The sequence below is a fragment of the Danio rerio genome, chromosome 11 (assembly GCF_049306965.1).
Source record: "Danio rerio strain Tuebingen ecotype United States chromosome 11, GRCz12tu, whole genome shotgun sequence".
Lineage (NCBI taxonomy): Eukaryota > Metazoa > Chordata > Actinopteri > Cypriniformes > Danionidae > Danio > Danio rerio.
Window position 1 is genome coordinate 33,715,001 of NC_133186.1, and position 11,059 is coordinate 33,726,059.

General features: G+C 35.9%; 1 protein-coding gene across 6 annotated transcripts in view; it reads left to right on the forward strand.

The window, feature by feature from the left end:
• The window catches only part of sipa1l2 (signal-induced proliferation-associated 1 like 2), a 148,518-nt gene extending 138,056 nt beyond the window's left edge, over nt 1–10,462 (forward strand). For all 6 annotated transcript variants that reach the window (XR_012386775.1, XM_068224163.2, XM_073915855.1 and 3 more), the window contains 3 exons: nt 6,332–6,452; nt 8,821–8,902; nt 9,046–10,462. Coding sequence is in view for 5 of the 6 variants with exons in the window: in XM_068224163.2 (XP_068080264.1) it covers nt 6,332–6,452; nt 8,821–8,902; nt 9,046–9,192 (350 nt within the window). In the remaining variant the exon portion in view is untranslated. The remainder of the gene's footprint in view (nt 1–6,331; nt 6,453–8,820; nt 8,903–9,045) is intronic.
• The last annotated feature ends 597 nt before the right edge of the window (nt 10,463–11,059 follow it).

The window sequence follows — 11,059 nt, forward strand, 5'->3', positions numbered from 1 at the left end:
TGCCTGAGGGCGCATTGTTCCGCAAGGTGCTAATTAGGAGCAGAGAACGTATTTTGAGCATGGAGAAATTAAGCCATTATCACTATGTGAGCCCAGCAAGACACCACTTAGGGAAATGACTCAAGCCATCGCTCGCTGTAATTACACATTTTGGGTTTTGGACGCTTTTGCTTGCGTGCAATTACAGCTGTTCCCTCACCTTCAACCGGTCGCTGTGGAGAGTGAGGCCAAAGCTGGCTAGGGCACGGCATTGCGCTTCTTCAACTGAGATTTTACTTATGATCTGGATGCTAAAAAAATTGGGAAAATGTCTGCTAGATGGCGGTAATTGGCTGGAGGGGTGTCTGACAAGCAGGTTTTTCCTTTTTAGGGTTGTTGTTTTTTTTTAGTGATGTGATCTTGTGACCTGACGGATATAAAAATTTGCTTTTATTCAGTCGCAGGATGTACATTTTTCACACTTCAAAAATGATGTTTGCTGCTTGTTCAAACGTATTTAAAATGAGCTGAAACAACACAATTCTTGAGTTCTTTCGGGCACAACTTAATTGTTTTAAGTTCAATCTAATTAAATTTGTAAAAACTAATAACCCATCTTAAAGCTAAAGAGAATTGGGACACCTCTACCGTTTCACGTAAACGTGCAAAACGAGGGGTAAGAGAAAGGTCTTAAGGGGTAGAATTGGGATTAGGCCTGAATGTCGCCATTCATATTCGTTGGTATCAAGAATTGACTTTTTACTTGTTGAAGTTCCATTATCACATGTTAGCTCTGTATTTCTTGCTAGTAGAGGTAGAACTTTTAATACTAATAAATATATTGTGAAGTCCTGAAATCGAGAATTCAGTTTTCACTAGCGTTTTCAACATTATTACATTTTTCAAACAGACAATGGGCTGTATATGCACAGCTAATGTTTTTTAGCCAATGATGGACTTCCAGTGAGAGATTTATTGGACTATTTTCAATTTCAAAAGGTTCTTTTTACAGCATCGATATTTTAATGTAATTCAAATATAATCAGTTAAATAGACTTAAGCATTCATTTGCTTGTTAAAGCATGAAAAGAGTCGAAATACCGTTGCTCTGACATTAGCAGCAGGCTAGTGCAGGAAACTCCATTGAAAATTCTGAGGTAAAATAAACCGGCGTATTTTAAAGACATGGTGGGGGGAAATGGAATTTAATGCAGTGCTTTTTGTCTGATTTGAGACCCACTTTATATTGTATCTCAGACAGGCAGTGATTATTGCTGTTATTTAAAGAAATCAGATCTTAAACGCATCAATTTTGTATGGGAAGGCAATTCATTGGAAGCCCTGGGGCTGGCTGGCTGACCTAAAATAAACATCTTTGTGCAGTAACCCCATTGTGTGACTAAACATGTAATTAGTCATATCAAAATAAAGTTTTTTACTAGCAACAATTGTATTTCTGATTCAAAAAATGTAGATTTAGTTCATCTAGTAAGAAACAGCTGAGTTAGAACAAATCTTTAATCAGTTTTTCATCAATCATTTTTTACTTTAAGAATTTCTGCAAGTGGTGTCGCCATTAGTGTTATCAAGAATTGACATATTTACTAGTGGAAAAGGAGCATCATAAATTGCCATTGGTAGAAATTTTATTCATGATATGACAAATTGGCATTGTTTTACGGAAAATGTAATTGTTGATATCAATAATTGGATTGGAAATCAATAAATTGACTGATTTCAATTAATTGGTAAGTGATAAGATCATTACTGAAATCAAGAATTAACATCTTTACTTGTGTAATTGTAATTCCTGATATCAAAAATTGCCATTGTTAGTACAAATCTAATTTGTGACATGTAGAGTTAGCATTATAACTAGCGAAAATGTAATTGTTGATATCAAAAATTTTGATTATTTTCATGAAAACATCACTGTTAATATAAAAAAATATCTTTATTTTGTGAAAATGCAATTACTGATATCAAAAACTGTCATCGTTTCTAGGAGAAATCTCATTAATGAAATGAAGCGTAAGCATTTTAGCTAATGGAATATCTCAACAATTGAAATTACTAGCGGAAATTGAGCATTCCAAAATGCTATTAGCAGAAATTAAATTCATGATATGATGAATTGGCATTATTTAATTGTTACTTATTGCTTAGTTGATTTCAATAAGTGATCAAATCTTTACTGAAATCAAGAATCTGCATCTTTACTCAAGTAAATGTACTTCCTGATATCAAAAATCGCCATTGTTGTAAGTACAAATCAAGTTTGTGACATGAGTTAGCATTTTAACTAGCAATAATGTAATTGTTGATATCAAGGATTTAAATTCTTTGCATGAAAACATCACTGTTGATATCAAAAACGATCATTATTTTGTATAAATGCAGTTACTGATATCAAAAACTAACATAGTTTCTAGTAGAAATCTCATTCCTGATATGAAGCGTTAGCATTTTAGCTAATGGAAATACCTCAAATTCATAATACACTGAGACTGACTAAAAGTCAAAACGGCTTGCCAAATGAGTGTGCCTGAAATAGTGACAACTTTCAAGTTTTACAGTGCTAGAAGTGATGAAGTTAGCTTTTTGCCTCTGGGTTTGGGGTGCTAACTAGATAGGACTGAATTCACATTGTTGATTTCCATGCGCTGCTTTGTGCGTGTTTTTGTTCGGAGCTCTGATAATTATCCGTCCATTGAGCTCCAGCTCGACGACACCCCTCACTGCGAGCCTGTTAATGAAATGAAATGAAAGGAGGGGGGGTGGAGGAAGAGCTGAAAGGTGTTGGAAGCATTTAAAGGAGCCTCACAGTTGCTTTTAGCTCGCCGTTTGACGACACAATGCCAGGTCAACATCGTGTGTGGTTGCCCATCATGGTATATTGAATATATGAAGGGTCGTGGCATACATTCCTCTTAACAAAAGAGCTGGTTGGTCTTTATAAGAAAACAAAAGAAATTCTCCACCTACCAAGACCATACCTAGCATCTGCGCAAAATACATATTATATATTTGTGTCCGTGATGGGGTGTGAATTCTAATTAAGAGGGGGTGAAAACATATTTGTGATATACACATTTTAAAATTGCATCAAATTGTTTCATGCTAAATATTTGCAATTTCTAAGTGGTTCATTTAATCACAATAAAACAGAAAAGTAAACAACTAGAAAAGTAAATATAATTGTGTATTCATGTCAGTTATACGTGTTAAAAATGTGGATTTAAAAATTAAGATTAATCTATATTTATATAAATTATTTGTATAAATAATTTAATTAAAAAATTGTGAACAAATTATGCAAATAGTAAAAATAAATACTTTATTAATAAATACTCATTTTTTATATCACATTTGATATCAAACATCACAAATTTTATTTCTGCAAGTGGTATCGCTAGTGATATGATATCTTGATATTTAGTGATATCCAGAATTAACATGAATCGGTCCCTCGTCATTCACAAAAGTTACCTTCTAAAAATGAACGCGAAATCCAGGAAGTAGTCCACTTTATTTTTTACAATTATTATTGATGTTTTAAGGCTGTAAAACCCCTCACTAAATGCTTTATACACTTTTCTCAGACAGGTATTAACATTTGCACACTTTTCTCTCTTGTCTAAACACTCAAAGTTCAAACCCTTTTTTAAAAAAAAAGTCCAGTATTATAGAATAAAACCAAAGATCAAAATCATCTGATCTTAATTTTTTTTATTCTGTAATGGCGCCCTACAGCCGTGTAACTTCTACCTTCCTTGTCTAGAAGTACAACTTTTTGTGCGATAGTTGGCTTCTTCCTTTGCCTTTTGGGTTGCTACTGCAGGTGCCTTTGACAATGTAGAACGTTTCGTCGACATTGTGAGGAGAAAACTGGCAAACATACAGTGCAGCACTTCAGAGCCACACTGCTAGCGATCGAAGATTTTTGTAAATTTGGAAAGCTGAATGTATTCTGTATTGTACAGGAAACACAACATGGAAAGGATTGATTGACAATGGTCTACAGCCAATCAGAACACATAACACAATGCGCTAACCGAATCGCAGAACACAATGCGCTGTGGAAAAAAAGCATGTCAAATTGCATGAAAAAAATCAGCAAAACTATGAGGTCATGAAAAGTAAACCACGTTATAACGAGAGATCATTGTATTAACTAGCGGAAATGGAGCATCAAACACTAAGCAAGCATAAACAATTTTATTACTATCAGTATTTATTATTAAATACAAATTTTTGATAACACACTTGATATCATACTTCACAAATTTTTTTTCTGCAAGTGTTGTCGTCTTTACTGATGTCAAGAATGAACATTTACCAGTGGAAATAGAGCATCAAAAATTAAACTAGGATAAAATGTGTATATATAAATTATGCAAATAGTAAAAAATAAATAATAAATAAATAAATAAATACTCGTTTTAGATATCAAGAGTTTTTTACTTCACAAATTTTTTTCCTGCAAGTGGTGTCGCCATTAGTGATATCAAGAATGAACATATTTACTTGCAGAAATGGAGCATCGGAAACTAAACTAGCATAAAAAATATATTAAAATTATGCAAATAAATAATAAATAAATAATAAATACTCAGTTTAAATATCAAGAATTTTTCTACTTTAAAAATGTTATTCCTGCAAGTGGTATCGCCATTAGTTATATCAAGAATGAACCTATTTACTTGCGGAAATGTAGCATCGGAAACTAAACTAGCGTGAAAAATTATACATAAATTATGCAAATAGTAAAAAAAAATAATAAATACTCATTATTTTTAAGATCACAAATTTTTCTACTTCACACAATTTATTTCTGCAAGTGGTGTTGCCTTTAGTGATGTCTAGAATTAGCATATTTACTAGCCGAATTGGAACATCAAAAACTAAGATTGCATAAAAAATTATATATAAATTCTGCAAATAGTATTTTAAAAATACAAATTTTTAATATCAAGAATTTTTCTACTTCACAAATTTATTTTTACAAGTGGTGTCGCCTTTAGTGATGTCAAGAATTACATATTTACTAGCTTTAATGGAACATCAAAAACTAAACTAGCATAAACAATTATATATAAAACATGTAAATAGTAAAAATGATTGCTTAACATTTTAATAGTATGCAAGGGAAATTGATGGCAAGGTAATTTTATATTAATATGTTTGGTCCTTATTTTGTTATCAGTGTTTTACATAGGTATTCAAAATTGTATATAGATTTTAGTTATAGTTAGGGGTTACAGTTAAGGGGTTTGGTCCATCTTTTGCAATTAATAAGTAGAATTTACTTTTTAAAAAATTATTTACTTAATTTTAGATTCTTCAAGTGCAGAACACAATGTTACTTCAGTAATATGTAGCAAACTAAGATCTCAATAACATAGAGCTTAACAACTTTATTAACTGTAGGTCAATCTTTTGCTAATAATATAACCCTTAATTAAATAATTATAGTGTAGTAGCATTACACATCTAGGTCAGTAATAAAAATTGGTATCTAAAAACAGATAACACTTTTATTAATGTGATTTACACCAGCACTTGTATCAGTTTCTGCTCATTGCACAAGTCAGACCAAAGGTTAATGCATGTTATTATTTAGCATTCTCATTTAAATTTAGCTTGAATTCATCAACATAAATGCTTTTCCTCCACATGCTTAAAGCAAATCTGTCAGCGACATGGGGCAAATTCAAATGTAAAAACGAAAAACAGCATGTTTGACATTTCCACCCCCCCTCTGCCCTCTCACCGGAGGTAAATCCACTATATGTGTGTGTTCTCTCAGTTTTGAATGCATAATGATGTGCCCGACTGACAGTGTAATGCTAAACTCACCTGAAAGCGTGTGAACCCTCCCCCCCTGCGGTCTCGCCATTAACCCTTCTGCCGCGTTAGCTCCGTTCCTCACTTAATTAACACCTTGCTCTGCTGAAGCTGGTTAACAGTTCGCTGTAACACCTCGGAACGAGCTGAAAAGGAAGATCACATTTAATAAGCTTTTCTCTCTGTGCTTCTTGAAGCCCAGAGTACCTGAAACATCAGCCGGTATCACCTCAGCTTCGCCTGTTTCCGGTGCCTTTAGGGATTTTCTGCTTTTCTCTTCTTATTTTTTTTTCTCTGCAATGCTAATAAGTGATAAACATGTACTTTATGATTAATTTCCATCATGCATCTGCTTATAAATGAAGTAAACACATTGTAAACAGCACATAGTATAGTAGTGTCACAGCGCATAGTAACACTGCATTGCTGTTACTGTTAAATGTGAGTTTGTAATGGAGGTTTCAGACTGAATTTCACACTAAATACATGTATTTCTGACTTTTAGATCAGACTGCGACCTCTCTGAGCTCTCTGACTGAAGATGAGCAGAGCAAGCAGGTTCTGGAGCTTTCCGAGGAGCTGACCAGAAGAGTAGGATGTGTGGACGCATCAACTCTACCAGCAGGGTGAGCATAAATGTGATCTGTCACTCCATTTCTCTGTCTGTCTTATTGTCTGTCTGTCTGTCTTTGCAGCCTGATCTCACAAGGAAACGTGTCAGTTTAGTGGCTAATTGTACAAATTTGAGTTCAGTTCTACGATTTTTAAAAGGAGGCGTGTCACCAAACCAAACCCCACCCGTAAACCCAACCATCATCAAAGACTGTAGAATACACAACACTTGTCACTCGTATTGTTTTGAGTAGGAAAAGTGTAATGGTCAATACGGCGAATGAAGCCCCGCCTACTAGTACAGGAGCCAATAATCGATTGCTAAAGAGAAGCTCGGACCAGACGTGTGCTTTTATGACAGTTTGGTGGTCAACAAACACACTGGAATCTGTAGGAAACAAAGGCAAGGTACGGCCTGTCTTGTCCAGGGGTGGACAAACGCTCTTGTAGGGCCGTTGCACAGTTTAGCTCCAACTCAAATCAAACAGACCTGCTTATAGATTTCTACTGATCTTGGAGACACTTATTGGCATGTTCAGGTATTTTTGATTAGAGTTGGAGCTAAACTATGCAGGACACCGGCCCTCCAGGACCGAGTTTGCCCACCCCTGGTCTTGTCAGACTGGTGTCATGATCTCGTTCCTTCCGAGTGTGCAATGGCAACCTGAAAATATGCTGGTTTTGTTTGGTTTGAACGTTTAGAAACTAAACTTATGAGATGATTGTTGTTTAATTTTATTGATGGTTCCAAATATGTAATGTAATTGTAAGCTTGGCAAACAGTTTTGGAGAATTTAATGTTTCCCCATACAGACAAAATTCCTGAGCATACTGCCTGAAAGGCGTTTCAAATATGGCCGCAGAGAGAACTGACTTGCCTTAAAGGGACTTTGACGTTATTAAGGGATGAACAAATCATACTAAATTGTAGGAATGAGCCCATACGAATTAGCCACTACAAAGTTATAAACTGCTCTGAGAAAGTGTTGGTTTTTCTGTATGTAGTTTTAACATCTGTCTGTCGTTCTAACATCTAACTTTCTGTCTGTCTGTCATTCTAACATATGTCTTTCAGTCGTTCTAATATCTGAATGTATATCTGTCTGACGTTTTTTCACATTTCTGTCTGTCTGTCTGTCTGTCTGTCTGTTTGTCTGTCGTTGTACCATCTGACTGTCATTCTAACATCTGACTGTGTGTAATTCAAATGTCTGATTGTCTGTCTGTCTGTCTCTTTCGTTCTAACATCTCTCTCTCTGTCTGTCGTTCTAACATCTATTTGTCTGACGTTTTGCCACCTTTCTGTCTGTCTGTCTGTCTGTCTGTCTGTCTTTCTTTCTGTCTGTTGTTCTACCATCTGACTGTCAGTGTGTCATTCTAATGTCTGAATGTCTGTCTGTCTGTCTTACGTTCTAACATCTGTCTCTCTGTTGTTGTAACATCTGTCTGTCTGACGTTTTACCACCTTTCTGTCTGTCTGTCTGTCTGTCTGTCTGTCTGCCTGTCTGTTGTTCTAACATCTGACTCTCATCCTAACATATGTCTGTCTGTTGTTCTAACATCTGTCTGTTGTTTTAACATCCGTATTGTCATTCTAACATCTGTCTTTCTGACATTCTAATTTCTGTCTGTCTGTCTGTCTGTCTGTCTGTCTGTCTGTCGGTCATTCTAACATCTGTCTGTCTGTCTGTCTGTCGGTCGTTCTAACATCTGTCTATCTGTCGGTCGTTCTAACATCTGTCTGTCTGTCTGTCATTCTAACATCTGTCTGTCTGTCTGTCGGTCGTTCTAACATCTGTCTGTCTGTCTGTCATTCAAACATCTGTCTGTCTGTTGTTCTAACAACTATCTGTCTGTCATTTTAACTTACGACTGTCTGTTGTACTAACATATATCATTCTGTTCTAACATCTGACTGTCTGTCTGTTGTACTAACGTCTGTCTGTTGTACTAACATCTATCTGTCTGTCATTCTAACATTCGACTGTATGTTGTACTAACATCTATCATTTTGTTGTTCTAACATCTGACTTTCTGTTTTTCTAACGTTTGTCTGTCTGTCTGTCTTTCATTCTTACATCTGTCTGTCTATCATTCTAAAGTCTGACTCTCTCTGCCATCTGACATTTTTTCTAACCTGTGATGTTTTATTGACGCATATTTGTCTTTTCATCTGACATGCGTCTGCCTATTTATCAATCTGTTGTTCTAATATCTGACACTTTGCGTGTCTTTCAGTCTGCCATGCTATCATCTGTCTGTCTGTGTTTGTTAATTTATTTAAAGTCTGCCTTTGTTGTTCTAAAATAACTGTCCATCTGCTTTTGTATCAACCATGCGCCTGTCTGTCTAACCGGTCCTGTGTGTTTTCCATGTAAACAGGGAAGGATCTCCTACTCTGCTCACTGGGAAGGTGAACCAGCTGGAGCTCATTCTCCGACAGCTGCAGTACGACCTGAGGAAGGTAAGAACATATAATAACAGGCCTTTAATAACAGACAAACATAACGCTTAAATAAATCCTTAACATAGCTGAACACCCACTGTTTGCAGCATTCACCAATGCCAGTTATTTGTAATCACATACTTTGTTATTTTCCTCCAAAGGAGCAAGAAGACAAGGCTATGCTCCAAGAGCAAGTCCAACACCTCCGACAGGACAACCTTCGTCTGCATGAAGAGAGCCAGACGGCAGCCGCACAGCTGAGGAGATTCACTGAATTGTTTCTTAACACAATGGACAAGAAACCTTGAGCAGAAGTAGCCCGTAACTCCCCCTTCTTGTGCTTTTTCAAACTCCATAACCCAAGGAGAATTAGTCCAGTGTACTGTAAAAATAAAAGAAAAAAGATGTTAGAGGAGAATTTTCAGCATTTGAATGTGAACGTGTGCAAAGCTAATATGCTAACACACTAAAAACTGAGTCAAAGTTGGTGGAAAGACGTGAGAATGTGAATGAAAAACGGAGAGTAGGGAATTAAATATGTGATGAGGGTCGGAAAGGAGAAATTAAATGGGTTGTGACCTATCGAAGGGTACAAACGTGTCGTGAAAGTGAATGTAAATGCAATAAGCCGTGATTTCTTTCTAAAAATCTTTGGTTCCTTGGACTCGACGTCTTCAAGCGTGAGTTTTGATCGCTAGCATCGCAACTCAAGTTCAATCCTGGCAATCCCTAACATATGTGGAAATGTAGACCAGCCAATTGCAACGTTCCTTAGTGTCTAAAGCTCCCGAAGACTAGGTGTGCTGTATACCAGTTTTGAAACATCTTTTTTGTAAGTAACCCATTGAAAACAAATGTTGTAGCAATAATTTTGCTGATGCTGTAATCACAATTGTTCGATAAGATTAGCACTGAGTGTGATTTGGTTGTATTCAAAAACTTTTATGTAGAAAAAAAACAAACATACAAAAAAAGTCTTTGTGTGCCTGATGTTATTGGTGGTCTTTCAGTTGTTTTCGTTAATCCATCTTACTGTCTGAGTGCTTACAAAATCCATGCCCACTGCTTTTATCCGTTAGGCTTTGTTTTACCCAAACAACAGATGCTAAACGGCTGACCTCAAGTGGGAGGCCAGTAAACGCAGACTAGCACCTGTAAACCACTTAATATAAAAAGCCAAATTCTGCTTGTTGCTGTAAAGTACCTCAGAAAAAAAGTGTCTTGTACCTTCGCCCTCTTATTTAAGCTTATTTAACCTAAGATTGTTATTTTAATGAGAGTATTTTCCTTTTCTGCACTAAAAAAAAAAACAAAAGAGTAATTACTCCACGTGGCAGTACACTTTGTATACTTGTGAACCATGTCAGCAGTACTGTGTATAGCTTGGCTGAGAGATGATAACTGTAAACATAAAAATGGTTTATTTCTGGGACGTTCAGATGTTTGGATGCTGCTAGAGGACAGGATGTTGTTTTTTATGGCCTTTTAAAAGATGTTTTTATTTCTTTGTAAATTTGTTTCGTTGAGGTTGGGATGAAAAGCTTACCTTTGTAAAATAAAGTTTAGGATGTCAATAAAGTAAGACTTGTGTCCTTTTATTATGGCGTTTGTGTTGGGTTTATTTAGCATGTTTTGGTGTATGCCTTATTTTTATTTTTATTTTTGGGTCTTCACTGGTCTCATGTACGAAGACTAGCATTGAATTCATACTAAAACATTGCATACGGACAAAGCTGTAAATGGGTGTACGCAGTAAAAAAATTCAAATGTACGAAACACTGCGTACACAGAATCCCATGCATATTCTCTTTGTACATCCAAATTAACGTGAAACTGAGCGCAAGTGCACAAGCACAAAACCCCTCCTTTTCTACTTCCTCGTATAAATATGGTAATGACTTCACTTTGGCAAAACCAAACGAAAAAGCAATGGTTAAAGCAAGCAAGAAGAGAAACTTCACAGAATGTGAATTGGAGGTGCTCTTACCGGAGGTAGTCCATAGAAAAATGGTGTTATTTGCAAGTTTGCCTTCCGGAATTACTAACAAAAGAAAAAAGATAGAGTGGGAGAGTTTAGCTGACGCGGTTAATGCAGTGGGGTCTGAACATTGCACTATAAGTGAATTAAAAAAAGAAATGGTCCGATGTAAAGGTGCAGGTTAAGAGGAGAACAGC